The sequence below is a fragment of the Syngnathus leptorhynchus genome, chromosome 11 (genome assembly GCF_054491065.1).
Source record: "Syngnathus leptorhynchus isolate UIUO chromosome 11, UIUO_Slep, whole genome shotgun sequence".
In the NCBI taxonomy this organism is placed as follows: Eukaryota; Metazoa; Chordata; class Actinopteri; order Syngnathiformes; family Syngnathidae; genus Syngnathus; species Syngnathus leptorhynchus.
Genome location: NC_141205.1, coordinates 7,539,416 through 7,560,260, shown reverse-complemented (window position 1 = coordinate 7,560,260; position 20,845 = coordinate 7,539,416). Strand labels below are relative to the sequence as shown.

General features: G+C 43.1%; 1 protein-coding gene across 1 annotated transcript in view; it reads left to right on the top strand.

Moving 5' to 3' along the window:
* Positions 1–856: 856 nt before the first annotated feature.
* col7a1 (collagen, type VII, alpha 1) overlaps positions 857–20,845 on the top strand; it is a 35,759-nt gene continuing 15,770 nt past the window's right edge. Inside the window, exons 1-68 of the mRNA XM_085923856.1 lie at positions 857–991; positions 3,509–3,581; positions 3,679–3,859; positions 3,944–4,100; positions 4,165–4,258; positions 4,334–4,492; positions 4,682–4,761; positions 4,977–5,106; positions 5,225–5,344; positions 6,165–6,320; positions 6,394–6,513; positions 6,583–6,732; positions 7,333–7,449; positions 7,556–7,702; positions 7,771–7,896; positions 7,975–8,121; positions 8,211–8,333; positions 8,431–8,700; positions 8,776–8,919; positions 9,021–9,152; positions 9,228–9,374; positions 9,448–9,573; positions 9,651–9,800; positions 9,918–10,054; positions 10,157–10,283; positions 10,381–10,524; positions 10,647–10,816; positions 10,883–10,924; positions 11,091–11,117; positions 11,197–11,241; positions 11,365–11,484; positions 11,551–11,622; positions 11,697–11,732; positions 11,802–11,855; positions 11,946–12,017; positions 12,114–12,227; positions 12,794–12,820; positions 12,921–12,974; positions 13,065–13,136; positions 13,323–13,382; positions 13,540–13,575; positions 13,656–13,700; positions 14,152–14,187; positions 14,556–14,600; positions 14,703–14,738; positions 14,863–14,898; positions 14,972–15,004; positions 15,086–15,157; positions 15,224–15,280; positions 15,460–15,495; positions 15,575–15,655; positions 15,769–15,804; positions 15,988–16,032; positions 16,125–16,196; positions 16,304–16,348; positions 16,437–16,472; positions 16,605–16,646; positions 17,289–17,369; positions 17,532–17,567; positions 17,677–17,712; positions 17,850–17,930; positions 18,027–18,062; positions 18,543–18,614; positions 18,695–18,739; positions 19,041–19,076; positions 19,236–19,271; positions 19,461–19,565; positions 19,955–20,020. Of these exons, the coding sequence (XP_085779982.1) occupies positions 905–991; positions 3,509–3,581; positions 3,679–3,859; positions 3,944–4,100; positions 4,165–4,258; positions 4,334–4,492; positions 4,682–4,761; positions 4,977–5,106; positions 5,225–5,344; positions 6,165–6,320; positions 6,394–6,513; positions 6,583–6,732; positions 7,333–7,449; positions 7,556–7,702; positions 7,771–7,896; positions 7,975–8,121; positions 8,211–8,333; positions 8,431–8,700; positions 8,776–8,919; positions 9,021–9,152; positions 9,228–9,374; positions 9,448–9,573; positions 9,651–9,800; positions 9,918–10,054; positions 10,157–10,283; positions 10,381–10,524; positions 10,647–10,816; positions 10,883–10,924; positions 11,091–11,117; positions 11,197–11,241; positions 11,365–11,484; positions 11,551–11,622; positions 11,697–11,732; positions 11,802–11,855; positions 11,946–12,017; positions 12,114–12,227; positions 12,794–12,820; positions 12,921–12,974; positions 13,065–13,136; positions 13,323–13,382; positions 13,540–13,575; positions 13,656–13,700; positions 14,152–14,187; positions 14,556–14,600; positions 14,703–14,738; positions 14,863–14,898; positions 14,972–15,004; positions 15,086–15,157; positions 15,224–15,280; positions 15,460–15,495; positions 15,575–15,655; positions 15,769–15,804; positions 15,988–16,032; positions 16,125–16,196; positions 16,304–16,348; positions 16,437–16,472; positions 16,605–16,646; positions 17,289–17,369; positions 17,532–17,567; positions 17,677–17,712; positions 17,850–17,930; positions 18,027–18,062; positions 18,543–18,614; positions 18,695–18,739; positions 19,041–19,076; positions 19,236–19,271; positions 19,461–19,565; positions 19,955–20,020 (5,928 nt within the window). The 5' untranslated portion in view covers positions 857–904. The remainder of the gene's footprint in view (positions 992–3,508; positions 3,582–3,678; positions 3,860–3,943; positions 4,101–4,164; positions 4,259–4,333; positions 4,493–4,681; positions 4,762–4,976; positions 5,107–5,224; positions 5,345–6,164; positions 6,321–6,393; positions 6,514–6,582; positions 6,733–7,332; positions 7,450–7,555; positions 7,703–7,770; positions 7,897–7,974; positions 8,122–8,210; positions 8,334–8,430; positions 8,701–8,775; positions 8,920–9,020; positions 9,153–9,227; positions 9,375–9,447; positions 9,574–9,650; positions 9,801–9,917; positions 10,055–10,156; positions 10,284–10,380; positions 10,525–10,646; positions 10,817–10,882; positions 10,925–11,090; positions 11,118–11,196; positions 11,242–11,364; positions 11,485–11,550; positions 11,623–11,696; positions 11,733–11,801; positions 11,856–11,945; positions 12,018–12,113; positions 12,228–12,793; positions 12,821–12,920; positions 12,975–13,064; positions 13,137–13,322; positions 13,383–13,539; positions 13,576–13,655; positions 13,701–14,151; positions 14,188–14,555; positions 14,601–14,702; positions 14,739–14,862; positions 14,899–14,971; positions 15,005–15,085; positions 15,158–15,223; positions 15,281–15,459; positions 15,496–15,574; positions 15,656–15,768; positions 15,805–15,987; positions 16,033–16,124; positions 16,197–16,303; positions 16,349–16,436; positions 16,473–16,604; positions 16,647–17,288; positions 17,370–17,531; positions 17,568–17,676; positions 17,713–17,849; positions 17,931–18,026; positions 18,063–18,542; positions 18,615–18,694; positions 18,740–19,040; positions 19,077–19,235; positions 19,272–19,460; positions 19,566–19,954; positions 20,021–20,845) is intronic.

Genomic DNA, 20,845 nt, shown 5'->3' with positions numbered 1-20,845 from the left:
TCCAGCAGACTAATAGAATGCATTGAAGTTGCTAAACTGCGGATTGGCGATGGAATGTTGTGTGCAAAGTGAAGATGGAAGCAGATCCTCCCATTGCGCTTTACTATCCCGACGCAGGCTCATAAAGACTCGTCTGGAGAACATGAGGGCCGCAAGATGGCTTTTATAAGAGCGCCCATTCACATCTGCCGAACACTGATTTCTTCAGGCCCCTCTCAGTCTGCCTGTTTACGCCCTCTGAGAATTATAACCACATACTTTGATTGAAACTGTTTGGGAAAGGTACTGATTTATGTTGACGATCATTTTGTAGGCTGTCATTTGTGGTGCCCATTTTGAAATTTTAGCCCCCCCGGGAAGGTGGGCACCTGTGATGACTGGTTTATGCAAATTTTGTGTAATTAGGTCCAATTCTGATCAAGTGTGGGTCAGGTAGGGCTAACAAATTCCCTAGTTAGGATATTGATTGAAGTTTGACGAAATTGCAGTTCACTTTAATTGGACTTCCTGTTAATTGGAGTCATTGTAGTCCTGAAGCTGTATTATTTTTATGTGAGTGCAGGTTTGAATCCAGAATCAGTTTTGATCTACATCGGTGAGTATCTTAACCAATCCTGACAGAGGCAGGAAGTCATTTTGATCCACTTTCATGTATTCCAGCAGCTCCCGCACATACGGCAGGGTGGGACAAAAGGCAAAAAAAAAAAAAAAGGAGGCTGACTCCAGATAGGAGAAAAATCAGCAGTCCCCTTTAGGCATCCGAACAAGTCTCAACTGTTCTTCCGCCGCCCCTGATGTTGGTGCTTGTGTTGAGGCGGCACTAAGCAAAGCTGTCCCAGTAACCGAGAAAAAAACAACAAAAAAAAACTTTTGCAGTCTTGACTCTCTCCTCCAGACGAGTTGTATGAAAGCTCTGGCGCACCGCAGACACGGAGCGTTGGCGAGATATGCTACAGGTGGAGAGGCGGGGAGCAGCAGTCGAGAACCTCAGGTAAGGTGTCACAAAGTTCATTTCAATATTGATTTAAGGACAAGATCAAATGCATGATTGATGAACTGCTTAGGATCTCATCAAATGTTGCCTTTTTAATTCTGTTTTGCATGTACATTCTTGCAAGCAGTAACTTTTGATCATCATATAAAACTATTTCATCTTGGTTTATTGCTGAATGAGATTGGCGATGTGGATATATATATTTTTGAAAGTACACAGCTAGGTTAAAAATTGGACCCAGGAAGTTTGGTCAATTTGAATCAATTTTATGTTGTTTTGCATAAAAAAAAAAAAATTAAAAAAAAAGCTGGGTCATTCTAATCTTGAACCCAAATTGAGTCGTTTTTTAAACGGGCATTTTTAAGCTTGTATTGTGCCCGCATCATGTGGCTCCCAGATGCTTCACGAGCAACATCAATGACTTTAAAGCATTTTAAAAGCCTGAATAAAATCTACAAACATTCATTAGAAAACTCCATCTCATCATGCACAGGAAAACAAGGAATTTCCAAATGTAACACAGCTGAACTCATTTAGTCAGTCCTTTGCACACCATCGTGAGGCGGCCGGGGGAAAATGAAAATCACCCCATTTTGCTTCCTCCTCCGCTTTTTGTTTTCGGATGCTTTGTGTTCTCCATCTGACAGTATTCTCATCTTTGTTGTGGCCTGGCACATACCAGACAGAAATTCTCCCATTCACACATGTCTGGGGTGTCTAAGAAAAAAAGTCTTTAAGTGGGGTGATGACATTTTTCCTGCTCCTCCCTGTCTCACCTTCACTCACCTCTTCTTACTCATCATCTTTTCCTTCTCGACGTTGTTGTGGATTCAGTTGTCCAAATGTGTCATAATGCCATTTTTGAGGACATTCTGGATGTTAGAACATTTGAAGGGGTGTGTCGTGCAAATAAACTCCAGTCCGTCTTTGACTTGATTCATTCATGTTCGCGGAAAAAAGAAGGACAACACATGTAGGATTGTTTTAATCCATCTGGCTTTTTGTTCAATCGTGTTGTGCAACAGCTTTTGGTAATCGGAGACAACATGCAAACAGATTTGAGATTGCGGAGGATGTTTACCTTGGATTGGGGGCTGATTAATTTATGCGGCATGTGATCTCTTCATTAGGGTGTTTTGTTTTGCTACCATTCAAAGTTCATTTGAGAATTTAAGGGGGGTTAAAAAAAAATAATAAAAGTTGTATTTTTTTGTGGGGCTACAACAGTAAATTAAGTTGAATCCAAGTTATTCAAGTTTGCTATCTTGGAATTTTGAGTTCACTCCAAATATACAATCAAAGCAAAAGCTAATTGTAAAGTAAGTGATTTATGAAATTGTTATGATATGTTGTGATGCTTTCTATGGCATGTTGGCTGAGTGACAACATCTGCCATCGTTCACACGCTATATCTGATGGAAATTGCCATTCTGGTTCCTGTGATAGTTCCTACTTGCCCCTAAATCACCACTTAGTGATCCTTAATCTTCTGGAAATCGCTGGCGGGGTGTATGTTTTCCTGCATAAACTTTACAATGTGACTTCACCTCTTTGGTGGTGCTCTTGGATAAAGGTTGATGTTAGATTCAAAGATTTTATATCCGCACGCTTTGTTCCGTTCTCAGGTGGTCTGACGTGGGTTTGGTCATCCTTTCAGAGGTTCCAGGTGTGGGCTAGCGAGGAATGTCTTCAATTGAGACTTGCGGCAGCTTTAAATAGGCCGTCATAAAAGAGGGAGATGAAGTGACAGGAGAAGGGAAAAAAAAATATTCGACTGTGTGCTTTCAACATCTCACTTGTTTTTGTACAATTACAGCTGTTGTATGTTTACGTCTTCTTGCTCTCACTTGAACGTTAAATTCCATTTTAAACAGTAAATTAGATCACAGACTTGCATTGTCTTTAACTGGAGTTAGTTTTTTAAAATGCAGGTGATTGACAACCGTTGGATTTAATATTCTAAGACGTGGATGAATTGAATATGTAATATAATAAACTGCTTTCTTAATGCCAAAATGTTGCCATTCTATCCAAATTGAAAGCTGCTGCGCTCGCTTATTACCGTGACGTCCCAAGACAACGTGGGAAACCTTTTTGCATTCTTTGTATCATTAAACCTGTCACAATGAATGAACTACAGTTTTCTTTCAAGAGGGCCAGTTCTGACGAAGTCACTCTGATGTGGGTCAGGCAGGGTGGCCCCTATAATGGAAATGACCAAATTCCACATTTTTGGCATTCCTTTCTCAATTTACACAACCACTCTCTGCTGTTTTTATTTGCATAGTTGCTGTATTTTTATGGCTTTTTAATTTATTTACTGTGGCTGCTATAGATTCTAAAATGAAGCTAACATATATCAGGAACAGAATTGTTTCGCTTGCCTGTTTTGCTCCCAAGGGTAAAAGTTTGTCCGTCTGTAAAGAACTATTGCTGTGATTTATTCATTTATTTATTTATTTATTTATATGATTTTATATGAGCAAAATAATGCTTGCTCTGTGTCCTCCCCAGGTTGTAAAGATGAGGTGCTGGATTTTCACCGTGTGGATGCTGCTGTCTCTCACAGCACACACCGAAGCTCAGGGTGACATTTTGTTATCTGAATGAACTCTAAATCCTTCATTGATCATTTTGCACATCATATCGTTTTCATCAATCCACCTCATTATGCTGTTTTACAGGCAGGTGTGATAACGTGCGAGCAGCAGACATTGTTTTTCTGGTGGATGGATCTTCCAGTATCGGGAAAGTTAACTTCTTGCAGGTGAAGGGCTTCATAGCCGGAATCATCAAACCCTTTGCAAGCGCTGTCGGTGAGGCAAGAATTCGCTTTGGGGCTGTACAATACAGTGACACCTCCAGGTAAGTCGTGACATTGCGAGGAAGGCAACATTCTGATCAAGTAGCGCGCTGGTCATGTTTGAATTGATCTTTTTGTAAATCCAGGGTTGAGTTCACCTTGACGTCATATCTTAACGGAACCGAGCTAGTCAAGGCTGTGCAGAATATGAACTACAAAGGTGGAAATACACGCACCGGTGCCGGTCTCAAATTTGTGGTGGATAATTTCTTCAACCCCACGTACAGCCGGGATGCCCCAAAGGTGCGAGAGGTGGTTAATCCGTGGAAATGATTCAGCCGCCTCTGAAGTTTCTTTATTTTGTTAGATCGTTATCTTGATCACGGATGGGAGGTCGCAGGATAGTGTTCAGGAACCAGCGCAGAAGCTCCGCGGTCAGGGCGTGCACATCTTTGCAGTCGGTAGGTGACATCTCAGGTGAAGTTTGATCTCCGTTACAAGACCATCTGTGAAGTGCTTCTGCTTCTTATGGTCAGGCATCAAGAGCGCAGACAGCAAGGAACTAGCTGAGATTTCCTCCAAGCCCAGCAGTGATTTCACCTCCTTTGTTGGAGAATTCAAACTGCTCAACACTCTTCTTCCACTTGTCAGCCCCCGAGTGTGCTCCAAAGCAGGCGGAGTCTATGCGAGCGATGGTACAAACAATCAAAAAATTACGATATGTGTCAATTCTGAGAACCACGGCTTAATTGTTGTCCAGGTCTGCTCCATTAAAAAAACAAAAAAAAAACCTCTTCTCTTCTTAGAAGCATATTCCAGTGCAGGCAACATTCAGTTCACAGACGTGACCTCTGATTCACTCCGGTTCCGCTGGAATTCAGCAGGTGGGCCCTTGAGGGGCTATGTGGTCCAGTATGTGCCCCTCTCTGGTCAGGGTCAACCTATCACAGCAGAACTGCGGCAGGTGAGTTTGGGATGGATGGGGCATTTATTTTGGCCACGTATGCTTTGCTATGACTCACAATGAACTTGCTGATTATAGTTTGTCTCGATGGGAAACACTCACATCCAGACTGTACTAACATGCCTTGTCTGTATTATGCAGTTGTTGAGGTTGTAATTTAGCAGTCTGAAATCCCCTTTGCTCTTTCTTTGTAAAAACACCACCACTTCCTGCAGGAGACGCTGACGGCTAGTCAGAGAAGCTTTACAGCACGAGCTCTAAGGTCGGAAACCGACTATCTTGTGAGCGTCATCCCTCAATACCCCAACAGTGTTGGAGAATCGTTTTCCGCTAATCAACAAACCAGTAAGTAAAAAATAATAATCATTTTAACTTCTTCAATTTTTAATTTCTCAAACAATTTTTTACTTTCCATACATTTAAACATATTCTAATATGCAGCATGATTGTCTTTTCCTTGTAGGGGCCTTGCCTGGGATCTCGGGTCTTCGTTTGATCCAAGCAGGGTTCTCCAGTCTCTCCCTGGGCTGGGATCAACCTTCATCTCCTGTCCAGGGATACCAACTTACCTATGGACCACGAGGTCAGGCACACATCTGGCAAATATTTTTCTATTCTCTTTGCATATTGAAATTTGCATATTGCATATTGCATACCACGGCTTCCTCGCTTCATTACCTTGCCTTGATAGTCGTTAGAATATTGATATATTGATTTATCGAAGGCCTGCCAAAGCAGAATGAAATATTGAAGTGGAGATGAACAGGAAAAGAAGCAACGGTACTTAATGATTTGCTGGTGGCAGGCTTAGAAAAAAGTTAATTGAGCAACTTGCTGCCTTGAGGCAGTAACTGTCAGTTTCACCTTTATTGCCGAAACATGACCCAAAATATCAAACTGATTTTTATCACTCTAGACGGAATACAGAGTGTAAATAAAGCTCATTGGCTTGTCAGTTATTTTCTCTGAAATTCCTGGGTGTGTCATAATTCATATCGCAAGTCAATGTCTAGGCTGTGGATGCCGAAATTCACGAGGGGGGGGGGGGGGGGCCCTGAGGCCTGATAGCAAGTGTTTCTAGAAGTGAACATGTGGCAGGAGTGCCAGTTTCACGTGGAGCTCCTCAATTTGAGTTAGTCTGCTACTGTTTCTCAAATGTGCTGTGTGGTCTTCAAGAGAAACAGACAAAGCAATAGCAATATATAAAAGAGATGATCACACCATCATTACAACTTGAAGAATGTAAATTCAGTGTTCATGATTAAATACAGAAGATCAGCTGCTGTATATAAATTGGATTCTACTCGTGACTACTTTATATAGTAAACAACATATGCTATGTGTGTTTATAATTAGACCCTAACTTGTTTATTCTTTTTCTTTTTTTTTTCTTGCAAGAGTAGGTCAACCATCTGGCCAGCTATTGGTGGAATCTCTGTCTTCAGACTCCACATCTGTCACCCTGGAGTCACTTCAACCTGACACGGAGTATGTCATTAGCCTCTACCCGCTGTTCCCCCGCAATTCGGCATCTCCGGCGACCCTCAATGCCCGCACATGTGAGCAACCTTCCATGACTGGGATGCAATTACCTTGTATTGGATCTGCTCATCAAAATGTTGAATGTGTCAGTGCGCCTGGAGGCAGTTCGGCAGTTAAAGGTGGAAACGGAATCAGAGAGCAGTGTTCGTGTCTTGTGGAGAGGCGTCGGCGGCGTGGCGGCCTACCGTCTCCTGTGGGGAGCGGCCGCAGGTCAGTAGCGACCACGACATCAACAATGTTGAAACGCTCTTACTTGGATGTTTTCCCCTTTGGCAAAAGGTGGAGATCTTGAAACGGTGGAGATTGCAGGAGACAGCGAGACGTACACGATATCGCAACTTCAGAAGGACACAGAGTACATTCTTACTGTGGTTCCACTCTATCAGGGAAATGTTGAGGGGCCTGGGGAACCAGCCAGATTCAAGATAGGTAAGTTGAAGAATAAAATATAGATAGCAAATATTCGGTCCAATGACATGTTGGATGAGTCAAGAAAGCAAAAGGGGACAGACAGCATTGATGGGAAACTTCCTCATTGTTTGTTGGCTCATTTAATTCTGTTTAGGAAACAGTTGTACACCTAAACATGGACAACATCTGTTTCTTGTGACAAATGTTCATATGGTTCCTTTTAATTTTGTCTGAAGGCTGAGTCACTGATTGTCCTTGCTCCTGATTTCAATGTTGCGAATTGTTACTAATGTCCCAGTTTATGTGGGCGTTTGAAAGCATTCTGCTTATGCAGAGCAAAAGTTGTGCGGGAATGAAGATGGTAATAATAAAATGTGCTTTTTAAGATCTTGCTCTTTGACTTGAAGAGCTAAATAAAGCAATAAGTTCCAGCCTTGATCTTTTAGTGCCGCACAGACGAGTGGGCGATCCTTGAAGATTTATACTTTGACATAAAATAATCCAGTGTCATGATTTAATTATAGCTTTAATGTGCTTCACACTGTCTGTGTTGTAAAGAATTTTGGATTAGCTGCTGCGGCGGGCCGATTTGAATCTTTATATGAATTTTTTTTTCAGAGCGCCAGCTGCAGCAGGTCCTCAATGCAGCTATCACCAGTCCGTCCTCCATCCGCCTCACGTGGCGAATCATTCCGTCCTCGCAAGGCTACCGCCTGGAATGGCGGGCGGGCGCAGGTGATTTGTCACACAATCATCATAACCATTAATCTGGACTTTTCATATTTAAATTTAGATCCAATCCAGATGTATGATCAATTCCAAAATGTTCTTTTGTGTCCAGATGGCCGCGCCCAGACCTTGTCCTTACCCAGGAGCACCAGCAAATACGAGCTGACCGGCCTTCAGCCTAACACGGAATACCTCATCACCCTGTACACGCTGTTTGAGGGTCGCGAGGAGGCCACGCCCGTCTCCACCACATCCAGAGGTCCATCATCTCACTTATTGAGCGCTGAATGGAGATTTTAAGATCGATGTTGTTCTTAATAATTACAGAAGTGCAACCAGTGGGGAGGGTGTCCAACCTGAGGGTGCTGGAGTCTTTGGGCAGCACAGTTCGAATTGACTGGACTGGTGTGGTTGGGGCCACACAATACCGCATTATCATCCAAAGTCCTGAGGGTAAATTCATTTGAATTGGAATTTAAATAAAATTATGGATGATACATTTTCAAACTTGACTGTTTCTTATCACGCCAGTGGGAGTACAAAAAACTCAGATCATCCCCGGGAACCAGACGACTCTTGACCTCCGAGACCTGATTGTGGGCGTGTCCTATGATGTCAGTGTCACACCGCTGGTGGGAGACAACGCAGGCGAGCCGGCCAGCATCTTTTTCAGACCAGGTGAGTCATGTTTACTTAGATGTTTCTTCCTTTTACATTCAGGGAACTAAACTTGGTGGTTCCTAAACCTGGTGGGCATTTCTTTTCAGAGCAAGACATTGGCAGAGTGTCAAACCTCAGAGTGGTACACGCCAACAGTCGGAGACTTCGAATTGCTTGGACAGGTGTGAATGGAGCAACAGGTTACAGGATTACATGGAGACAAGGCAGGAGTAAGTGATGATTCCAATCATGGATTAGATACAAAATAAATCCCTCCATAAATGTCTTTGCTTTTTATTTGTTTGACTTTCTCATTTTGCGCGTCAGGTGGAGAGCAGTTCCGTGAAGTGGGTGCCGATAGCTCAGTCTACACCATCGAGGGCCTGCAACCCGATGAGGCTCTGGTTTTTGGCGTGGCGGTCGTAGTCAACGACCGCGTCGGGGAGGCGGTGACGCTGTCGTCCCGGACCAACCCGCACAGCGGGACGGTTTATGGTCTTCGCGTCGTCGATGTCACACCTCAGAGGATACGCTTAGAATGGTCACCCACCGTGAGGGCAACTGGTTATAAGATTAGATGGCGCAATGATATTGATGGTAAGCGACGATTTGGAAAAAAAACATTCCAGAAACATGCAAAAATATGTTTGTTTTTGTTGTGACTTGACGCAGGAGTGGAAACAACTCAAAACGTGGCAGCTGATGTTTCCTCCTTTACCATCGATCAACTGCAGCCAGACACTTTTTACAGCGTGTTTGTTTCTGCATTAAGTGGCTCTCGAGAGGGAAGTCCGGGTTTCCTCAGTGTGAGAACAGGTGCTGAACTGAATTTAAATTTCCAGGGCGTTGCTGAAAAAATGACAAGATAGCCGTACATTTGTGAGAAATATTTAAAATTTCACCATGTGGTGCCGCAGAACCAAATCAGCCTTCTGATGGCACGGTGACGTCCGTCCAAGTCCAGGAGAACCCAGGAGAGGTTGTTAGAGTGTCTTGGATTGGCGTCCAAGGAGCAACGGCCTATCGGGTGTCTTGGATAAGAACAGATGGTTGGTCGTGCGCTGAGTTTGCAGTTTAGTTTTGGAAAAAAAAATCTGAGCCTGATGAACTTTTTTTTTCTGTAGGTGGCGATGAGACGAGTCAGCTAGTAGGCAGAGATGTGACCTTTGTGGATTTAGATCGTCTGGATCCCGGAGCCCAGTATCTGGTGAAGGTCATGGCTTTATTTCAGAACCGTGAAGGACCGCCAGTTTCTGTCAGAGTCACCACACGTAAGTTCTATTTCAGGCGTAGCCGCTGGAGTTTCTTCTTCGTTGCTAATGTGTTGAATTTCTCTCCCTGAAGCTGGTGGTCCTTCCCTCCCGGGCACACCTTTAAGAGTAGCAGAGGTCACGCAGGATTCTGTACGCCTGAGCTGGCAGCCATTACCCGGTGTCCGAGGATATGTTCTAAGTTGGAGAAAGGAAAATGGTAAAACATGATTGTTTGGCATCACTTTGTTTGGCAGTCCACTGAGTGGAAATTGACTTCTTTTTTTTTTTTTTTAGAGCGGGATCCAGGCTTATCTGTCACACTGCCCGGTTCATCCAGCTCTTACCAGGTGACTGGGCTTCGTCTTGGCCACCAGTACCGCTTCAGCATAAAACCCACTTTTGAAAGTGGATTCGGAAGGGAGAGCGTCGCCACTGAACGCACTGGTAAGCCTTCAGCATGTTTTTTTTATTTATAATATCAAGTACTTCATGTGGTTTTGGAAGTCCACACGGACAATGTGTCAATATTAAGAGTATTGGAATGAAAATGTCCGTCCACAGTGTGTCTCGGAGGACGTCTGGATGTGGTCTTTCTCGTGCCAGCATCTTCTGATCGAATTAACCTTGTCGGACCTTTGCGTGCTCTTCTCACAAGTGTAGTGGGTTCGTTCAACACTATTGGAGTGCGTGACTCGCAGGTACAAAATCAAATTTCAAAACACGTTGGGTGAGTCTTTTGGGGTCTTTATTTTCCCACCATGAACTGCTCATAAGCATATTTTGTTTTCTGATTATGACAGGTGGGGGCTGTTGCGTATGGTTTTAGACCCCGAGTCTGGTTTCAACTCAATCGTCACAGCAGATCCGACACGCTGCTCCAAGAAATTCAGTCTATACCTTTGGTTGAAAGTCCCGGAAACAACATTGGTGAGTTATTCCGACTTGGAAAAAAAGATAATAATCTGCATTTTTTTTTTTTTTTTGTGTTGTCGGTCACTTGGATGTGGTTTACTTCCCTCCGCAGGCCAGGCAGTGAATTTTGCCTCCCAGTATCTTCTTACCACCTCGACTGGCAGGAGGCCAAGGGTCCCTGGGGTTGTTGTCATTATTGCTGACAAAAAATCCGGGGACGACCTCACGCTTGCAGCTTCCAGCCTTCGAGCGACAGGTGAGAATTGAACCATCATGAGCCAAAGAACATTTCTCAAGCTGTCTGTTATATTAATTCTATCATGTTTGACAATGTAAACGTGAACTTCCATTCATTAAGATCATCTCTCTGCTCTCCAGGTGTGACCGTGTTGGCGATGGGCATAGATCAAGCAGATACGGAAGAATTGCGGCGGGCAGTGACAGACGGCAGCACCCAGAACGTTCTGTATGTGCGTGATGCCTCTCAGTTGGACGCCTCGCATAGCGATCTGGCAGACTTGCTTTGTGGTATTGCCAGAGGATCAGGGGTAGGATTTTCTACTATTCTATCTCAGCTGTATGTATTTCATCTCACCTGGTGTTTTTGTGTTTAGGGAAGCCCAGGTCCTGAACAATGTACCGTTCAGTGTCCACGGGTGAGTGATCTCGAGGTTGACTTGTCATTACAACGATAAGCTTGGATTACTTTTATTAAGCACTCAGCAAATAGGGCATTGTTGAACTTGCAGGCACACCCGTCAAATTTTTATTTCTTCTCTTTGCTCCTCATGATGAAACTAGTCTTGTTTTTTTTTTATATAGGGAGAGAGGGGAGATCGTGGAGAAAAGGTGCAGTTTCTTTTTACCTCCATACAGTATATATATATATTTTTAGTCTCAATTTATGCATTGCTGTTGTATTTCTCAGGGTGAGAGAGGCAGGGATGGTGTCAACGGCCGCAAAGGAGAACCTGTAAGTTAAACACCAACATTAAATATTACATTCACATGGAGTTACATCTCATTGTATGATCATGCATGAGCATTAGCTTAAGTCAGAACCTTCTAAATCAAACCACGCGCGAATGTGAAATAGGGTCGAGATGGTTTTCCCGGACGAGATGGTCTGAGGGGTCCTGAAGGCCCTCAGGGTCTACCAGGGCCTTCAGTTCCTATTGACCCTTCCATGAGGTTAAAAGGGGACAAGGGGGAAAGAGTGAGTAGATCTCAAACCTCATCAATATTATGCCTGTCTTTTGATCTAACCAGCAAATATTTTTAGGGTTTTTCCGGTGGTAATGGAAATCCAGGTTTACCAGGGCGCCCAGGTACCCCGGGAAATACTGGACTTCCTGTAAGCAGAACAAAAGCTATTCATTGAGCACATGACATTTTAGGAAAGCGCTAATGATTTGACATGTTATGTAGGGTTCACAGGGGAACCCTGGCGTGAAAGGAAACCAAGTAAGTCATCCTTAACTCAAAGCCACCTTCTCCTGCATCCTTCTAATATGATATTTTCTGTCACTTTAGGGGGAACGGGGCGTGGCAGGTTCACAAGGACCAAAGGGAGAGAGAGGTGAAAGGGTGAGCTGAGCTATAATGTCTGCTAATCAACTAAAAGAGCTGGTGAAAGCTCTGTGTGAATCGTTTCCTCGTATCTTACCGACGCTTCAGGGGGAACCGGGATCCACATCGGGAAGTGGATTTCCAGGAAGGAAGGGAGAACCAGGTCTTCCTGGAATACCTGTAAGAAGAAATCACACTACATATGGAATGGTTTATGGTCTTATGGTTAAAAGTACATTTTACAAATTAAAATACATTTGAATACTGTCAACACAGGGGACTCTGGGTCGGCCGGGCACCGATGGTGCTAAAGGTACCCCAGGACTACCGGGTATACCAGGACAGGATGGCCGCCCAGGGCTACCAGGAACACCAGGAACCTCTATAAAGGTTAATATTTGCTTTCACTGCTCAGAATTTATCATATGTATAAAAAACTGCATCATGCCATATTCAATCAATATTTTGCTAATTGTATTTAAATACATGATGTTAAAAAAAATACACCATATGTATGTTTGTCATACTGAAGATGAATGATTGAGAGTTTTAATGAACCCGCTGTGTATAAAGTTCATATCAAAAGGTTTACATGTTGTTATTTTACGAAAGCACACATGATGGTAGCATTGAGTCACAATGCAGAATTTAGTGATACTGCCGATTGAGGTTCGTTCAGATACGGAAAGGCATCAAATCTGTTGATCCTTTTTTTCTCTCCACTTTCTGTATGTATGAAGAAAAAAAAAATTCAATAGCCAGAAATATTGAGTTCTGACTCATTCACACTCCAACATTTCTGATTCTTTTTATGTTGGACTTGGCAAAATTGCACTTGAATTATCACTTCTCTTTTGAATGTTGGTCATGCAAATGAAGCAGAATCTACCTGATAACCTTTGCAAATTCACTCCGGCAATAATGTTGAGCTTTCCTCTCTCTCACTTCCTCTGCAGGGAGACAAGGGCAGCCCTGGAGAGAGGGTGAGTCACCCCATTGCCATCTTGTCTCCTGCTTACAGAAATATCCCAAGGAACCTGCATGCATAATGAGGCTCACAACTCTTTATCTATGTACTGCTAGGGACCTCCGGGATTCGGCAACGGGGTGACCATTCCAGGCGAGAAGGGCTCCCCAGTAAGCATAGTCAATCAATGTTCTGATATGAAGTCTGCGTTCGTGTGGGGGTTGGTACTTTGCATTCACTAATTGCCTCTATATAATCAGGGTTCTGCAGGACCTCCAGGAGCGCAAGGTCCTCGAGGGCTGCCCGGATCACAGGGGGCCAAAGGAGATAAGGCAGGTTGATTTGCTACATAGGTCACTGAAGTGCATGTTGGGGGGGATGGGGGTCGATACAAGTAAGCATTTTTAAAAAATGGATTGACATAATTTCTATGTTTATATCAATTTATTTATTTTTTTCTTCTCCAGCAAATATTCTCCATTAATTCATCATGTGTTTTGCTCTTTCTTGTTTTACAGGGTGACAGCGTTGTTGGGCTGCCAGGACAACCTGGCAGACAGGGCGATCCTGGTGACAGGGTGGGTCAGCCTAACAAACATCGTTGTTGTCATGTGGAGACGTCGAGGTTTCACAATCTCAGAAGACTTGAGGAGTTTCAGTTGAACTTAATCTTTGGACGCATGTGGGTGAACACCCTTTGCCTGTACACATTAAGAGTCTTGTTGTGTCCTTCAGGGTCCTCGTGGGCCCCCAGGAGAAATTGGCAGTAAGGTACGATAAAGGTATGAAAAATGAGATGCGCTGGAACATTTAATTAGAAAAACGACCTCTATCACGCTGTGGTCCTATAGGGTGACCGAGGTCAGCCGGGTGAGCCTGGATCGCAGGGAGACCGGGTAAGTACTGCTTTATATTATACAAGACACATTTGCATACAAAAAAAAACAACAATGAAAAGAAGTTGATTACATATACACACACACACACACACACACACACACACACACACACACACACACACACACACACACACACACACACACAGCGGGTGTTTGTATCACACAATTTGTAGAGGTTCACAACAAAGGATACGAAAAAAATGAAATGTAATGATTGATATTGACGGTCAGACTATGGAGCATATAATTGTTTCTTCTTTTTCATCATGCAAAGGTCTAGCTGTGTGAAATGATATTCATAGCTGCCCAAATTCAGAGTAGTGCTTTGTGTGACAGGCAATTTATGCTGAAAATATGGTTGCATGCAAGTGAAATGATGTTTTTTATGCTACATGGTGACACAATATTAGAGCGGCTTGTATCAACTGCGCATTTGTTTCCTTTGCAGGGAGAAAGAGGACTTGCTGGTGAAACGGGAGAGAGAGTAAGCTTCATGCTTGTACAGTATTTTACTCAATAGTTTCCAAATAGAAGTGTCCCAATTAATCGACAAAAAAAATCAATTCTAACGTTAATTGTAGTTTGATAATCGAGTAATTGTCTAGAGCTCATTTTCAACTAAAACATTTCCAAATTTTCTGATTTGATTACATTGATTAGTTGCTTTTTAATCTCTAAATACAACCAAAATAAAAAAGGTTAATAAACAGTAATCAGAGAAAAAAAGCCTTTTCAGTACACTTCAATGCAAATAAAATTGTATCCGATTAATCGATGGAATAATTATAAACATTTTCGATAGTGACAGCCCTTTTTTCAAGTGCTCATTTTTTTTTCCTATTGTCTTCATAGGGGGACCCAGGAAAGCCAGGATCTCCAGGACCACCAGGACTGAGGGTGAATAAGCTGTCGTCGTATACTACCTGCCATCGCCCTTTCTGTTTCATAACAGGAGTTTTATTGGGAGTCTCATGTCTAAGTCTTTCCAATATTCCTCAGGGTTCCCCAGGGCCCAGTGGAGCGGCGGGCGAAAAGGTGAGTCTGATTCAATTAAGAGTAATCATAGGAGAATGGTCGGGTCAGCTCCAACGTGACTCTCCTGCACAATGGCTCATAATGGCATGCAGTGAGTAGGATTAAAGAACTTGTGTGCTCTCAGGGAAGTGAAGGTGCACGAGGTGAACCAGGGCGAAGTGTAAGTTCTCTGACAAATGACTCCAATAATTTATCGTTTGAGAAATCCTTGACTTTGTATTAAAATCCTCCAGGTTCAAGGTCCCATAGGAAAGAAAGGCGAACAAGTGAGTAATATCACATCACCTCACTCGGTCATCGATTTGACCATTATTGCCTGACACCTCTTCTTTGCTCCTCCCACCCAGGGAGAGTCGGGTTTTCCCGGTTCTGACGGGCCCAAAGGAGCAAAGGGCGATCCTGGACTGAGAGGAGAGAAAGTTAGTAACCATGCAATGTCGGTAACACTCAATGAAGTCTCCAAATGACACCTCCTTTGTTCTCAGGGATCTCCCGGGTCAGGCTTGGGCTCGATTGGACCTAAAGGAGAACGAGGAGAGCCAGTGAGTGAAAGCTGGCTGTCAGTGCCAACGTTACACTCGAGAGTTCTGTTTTATCTAGTAGCTCTTCGGCCTGCATCGCCATTCGAGTGCCACTGAAAAATTCCAACAATATCTTCTATTATTCATCCCTCGTGCCACAAACTAGAGATGCATAATACATGTTTTCGCTCGCTCCTCAGGGAACGCCAGGTATCAGCGGCAGGCCGGGTGATAAGGTGAGAAGCCCATTGGACTTTTCCCCCTTTATTTGTATTTATCTCCTTGCCCAATTTGAAACTTAAAATTGGCCCTCAGGGAAACTCGGGTGAGCCAGGAGAGAGAGGAGAAGACGGTCGGCCTGGAATTCCAGGGAAGCTCGGTCCTCCTGGGAAACAGGTGACGATAATATGTCTGAGTCAGCGTGATAGGCTTTTTTCTCAAGACAATCCGACTGTCAAAGAGAATTGCAATAGAAATGGAAGTCGGTCTTATTCAGACTTGTTTTACAGGGAGAACCAGGCGAGAAGGGAGATGAAGGCACCCCTGTAAGTCTGATCTCGGATTCTTTCATTATTTTTTCGAATGTAAAAAAAGGTTGAATCTGCCAATTTCTCTATATGACTTTTATTTGTTTTCCTTTATTTGATTCTTATTCGGGAATCCTGATTATTTAAGAAATCTCCATTCTCAGCATGGGTCTCCGTGTCGTTATTGTATTTTCCCTTCAGGGAGAGTCAGGACTTCCCGGCAAGCCCGGAGAACGTGGAGTGAGGGTATGATAAATTTATTTGACAATGATAGATTTAGGCTTAAATATTTGGAACTTCACTTTACCGGATTTTGGTTTGCATGGTTTGGGCCTTAGGGACTCTCTGGTCAGCCAGGGCGGCCTGGAGAGAAGGGAGACGCCGGAGAGCCAGGGGAACAGGGGCGAAATGTGAGGCCCGCATTTGTGCATCTTCATGCAGACAGCTTTTCAATACGCCTTTCCATAGGTGCAAGGTCAGCTATTTAAGATCTTTATTGATTTGTACTTGTTTACAGGGCAACCCTGGACTCTTGGGGCCCAGAGGAGAAAGAGGAGCACAGGTTCGTATTTATAAAGTTTTACGTCATAGTGACTCAAATAGTTGAATGATTTTTTCTTTTATAATTTTTTTTAATTATGTTCCCTAAGGGAATTCAAGGACCTCCAGGGCCACCAGGGAAATTGGTATGTCACATTCCAGAAATGTGTTCATCAATACAAACATCAGTCATCTTTAACAAAACTGATTCCAATTGCTTTTTATCATTGAGCCAATATTCAGCAAATTGTGATAACGTTTGTGTTCTTCCGCAACAGCCTGACATCCAGGGCCAGTTGAGAGGAGAGCAAGGGGAAAAGGTCTGTATGAAAAGATGTGTCAAAGCTATGATTTTACATTCAGTTCAAACAGACGTACACTCCAGTCCAGCAAGGCGGCGTTACCATGGTAACACTGTAACGACTTACAGTAAATGGTATCCATCCATGTCACAATTTATGTGTTGTTGTTAGTGCTGGCACATAAAATGTATTTTTGCTTGATTTTTTTTTATTTGGGGGGGTGCCGTTCCCCCCTCTACAGCAGACTAAATTGTCTTTCGCTATGAATGGTTGTCGACATAGGCCCTGTAATTGACCCCACCTCTCGCCCACACAATCCTGGCTCCACTCTGAGTAGAATAAGTGGTAGAAAATGGAAGGATGGATGATTTAAAAAAAAGAAAAACGCTGCAGTCTGATTTGGACGCACCACAGGGTCTTCACTTAGCCAAGTTGACAGCTGCCATCCTTAAACTGCTCTATTTGTCATGCCAAAGCACCACTTTGAAGCATTCTTAAAATACACTATGGTGCTAAGTGGGGGGAACTAGCCACATCATTTTCAGCTTGACCCTCAGAATCTTTCACCTGCCACCAGCTGTTTGCACAGATCTTCAAAGTGCAGTCAGAATTGTCTCAAATCATTCCCACGTATATAACTTTCATTCTTGTGTTTCTCAGGGAGACAAAGGAAACCCAGGAGCCAACGGAAGTAACGGTCAGAAAGGTGAAGCTGGAACTCCTGGTTCCATCGGCCCGAGAGTGAGTCTACCGCCTACTTGCGGGTTTTGAAATGCTTCCATGAGCTCCTGATAAGCGTCGGTGTATGCATCAGTATGCGCACTGAGCCCTTTCCCTGTTGATTTGCTATGCATGGATGGTCAACCTGTGTGACTTGTTGTTTCTTCCGTGCTCTCTCCAAAGGGTCCTGAGGGACAACGTGGGCCTGCAGGCTCCAGAGTGAGTTTGCTCTCTGTCACTTCAACTCTTCTTATATCTGGATCTGTAAATAAATACAGTCCTATGTTGTCTTTTACTTATGTCCACCACCAATATTTATTTTTTTCAGGGTGACGCTGGAGAAAGAGGAACACCTGGAGAGAAGGTTTGAAATATGGCAATTGTCTAAAACTAGCTCATTTTTTCAGCAAATTAATATTCCCTCCAGTTCAGAAATCTTTATCTGCAAATACAATAGATAAATACAACTGAACTGTTTCAGCTCTAATTTTATCTTCTCAGGGCGAAAGGGGAGCCTCCGGGTTGGACGGTCGTCCTGGTGTGGATGGTAAACCAGGTGTTGCCGGACCACCGGGTCAGAGGGTACTGGAGCTCCGAACCCAAACAACATGCTGTATGTTGAACATTATCCAAGGTAGAACATGTCCACCGCTAATACGTTTTGTCTGCTATTTGCAGGGTGATCCTGGCAAATCGGGCGATCCTGGAAGAGATGTGAGTTCACCATTATTTTATTTTGTACTCAAATAACAGAAAATTCATCCGATCACTTCGCATTTTTGACATTATTTGACATGTGCTTTTGGAATCTAAAACTATCTAAACTTCACGCGTGCGTCCTACAGAGGGCACTGTGGAAATGTTACTAGATAGTTGCGCGTTCACTTTAATGAGAAACAATATCTGCTTTTCACTTTTCATTTGAGAAACTGTCACATTGAAATCTTCATAATTATATTTAAGTACATAATGACTCATCATGAGGAGAAATTGATTCTAGGATGGTGTTTGCAATAGCTGCAGCTCAGTGGTGTTCCATACCATTAGTTCAACCTGAATCCAGTACCTGATAGGATCCAATTGAGATGTTCTGAATTACCATTTACATTTTGAAGACTATTACACATACAAGTAATTTGTATCAAAAGTGTGCTCAATTGATAAAAGTGCTTAAAATGTTGAAATTGCTTCCAGGGTTTAGCGGGACTTCGAGGTGAGCAGGGTCCCCAAGGGCCTGTGGGTCCTCCAGGCACGCCCGGCACACCCGTGAGTACACGTCAGCACATACGTAATATGAGATTATTTAGTTTACTAGTGTACACATGCTGTTTTGTTTGTTGTTTCAGGGCAAAGCAGGAGAAGATGGTAAACCTGGGATCCCTGGGAAAACGGTAATAAATGTTATCCCGATTTGGAAACGTGTGTGGTTTCAGTTATGTTCAATATCAATAATCAGAAATTGGTATCAGATGAGTATCAATGCACTTATCTCATTAGTTGGTAATAGTGTCCATGTGCTCTGGATGTCTGCTGGTCAGAAACAGTGCAGGCTTTTATTTCAGGCTTGACTGCATAATGGCTGTCCTGAATGAGTCTGTAAATTGGTGCCACTGAATTATCGGAGTGCTCCTACTGGCCATCATTCAGTTTCCTCTTGTAGAGTCACTAATGCGGTTTGTTTTGATTACGCAGGGCGAGGATGGCTTGCCCGGAGAGGATGGTCGAAAGGTTGGTGTTCCATTCTTGGAGCATTTCACACTGACTGCTGCTTTTTATTATTATTGATTTTTTTTCTTCTTCTTCTTACCTGACCAGTATAATAGTAAAAACAAAAGCACAGTGGACTTGTGTGTGTTGGTGGCTGACACTTGTTTCTTCAATTTTCAGGGTGATAGAGGAGACGCTGGAGCTGCCGGTCGAGATGTCAGTTTTGCCAAATTTCAGTTCCATCATCATTCTTCTCAAGTGTCTGCGCTGTCACTTTGGTTTTACGTTGTGTCCTTTGTGCCTCTACACCTTCATGATACAACTCCCTTTATTGATTTCGCTTTTGATTGTCTACCAACTTTGGCTCGTGCCAGAGCTTTAGATGTGTAATCATTTCTTTTCCAGGGCCGTGATGGGCAAAAAGGAGATCGGGGTCTCACTGGCCCTTCAGGCCCCCCTGGTCTCATGGGACCTGCTGGACTGCCTGGCAGCATAGGTCCTCCAGGACAGGTGGGACAAACCAAATATTTATACAAAATATTTAGGGTGAGGCCAGTCATGGTTAGCACAAAAAAGTCAATGCAGAGAGTCAAACTAATTTAATGTCTCGTAATTTCTTAATGGATGAATGGAAAGTATCATTCGTCAGATTTATTTATTTATTTATTTATTTATTTATTTATTTATTTATTTACTTATTTGTGTAGTTATTTATTTAGTCATTTATTTAGCTCTGACTTGCAAGGAAAACTATGATGTGAACTATGAACTCAAATCTGCTCACTTTACAAAAACTTTTTAATTTAATGATAGCATTTCGCAGTATTTGTACACAAGTAAGTACATTTCCAGTTCACAATGTATTCACTAATCGATACACTGCACATCTTTGTAATCAGGTGGTGTACGTCAAAGGCGTTGAAGCAACACCAATCCAAGGCCCCCAAGGACCCCCGGGGACCCCTGTGAGTTGAAACGAAATTGCATTTCCGCATTGTTAATTACACTCTTAAAACGTCTATTGCAGATTAACACACACGGCAGTGTGCTGTGCTGTGCTGTGCTAGAAATAATGTGGACCTCAGAGGGCTACTGGGCAGACAGTCATTATGTGCTAAACAATTGTTCTCTGTAGCCTTAATCTTTTGTTGTCTCCAGACATGCGTGAGCATTTCTCTCTTCTACATTCAGCTCTCGTGTGGCCGCGTTATCCCCCATCCGCATCGCCCTCCCACATGTAGCCGCAGTGATGTGTATTTTATCTAATCTATTGCCGTATGCGCCTGCTTCCTTCCCACAGTCTTATCTACTCGTGTTCTTTTACCTCCACATTGGAGACAGCCGAGGGAGTTCTATTATGCTGTCCCATTCTCAAGAAACACCTCTAGGGAACCTTGTGAAAAAATGCAAAGCTGTTCTTTTTTTTTTTTCTTTTTCCAAGGGCAAATCGTTTAGATTTGGTGATCAAGAGTCACCGTGACCTCACATCGCTTCTCTATTATTTTTTTTTCCCCCTGAATGCGATAGCGCAGGAACACCTGGATGGGATATCTGGCCACAAATGTCCACTTGAGCTAATTAAATGTAGTGGTCAAAGAGCACTTTGACCTTATAAAGGTTCTTTTGGATGTATTTCAAGAATTCATACCCTTATTAGAAGAGAATTTCACCTAAACAGTAAAGTGTTACCATTTTAAAACGATGAAGTAATATCGTTTTTTTAATTGGCAAAGTCAAAGATCAAGCGATATCATTTTTTTATGCATAATAGTTGCAATATCCGTTGTAGA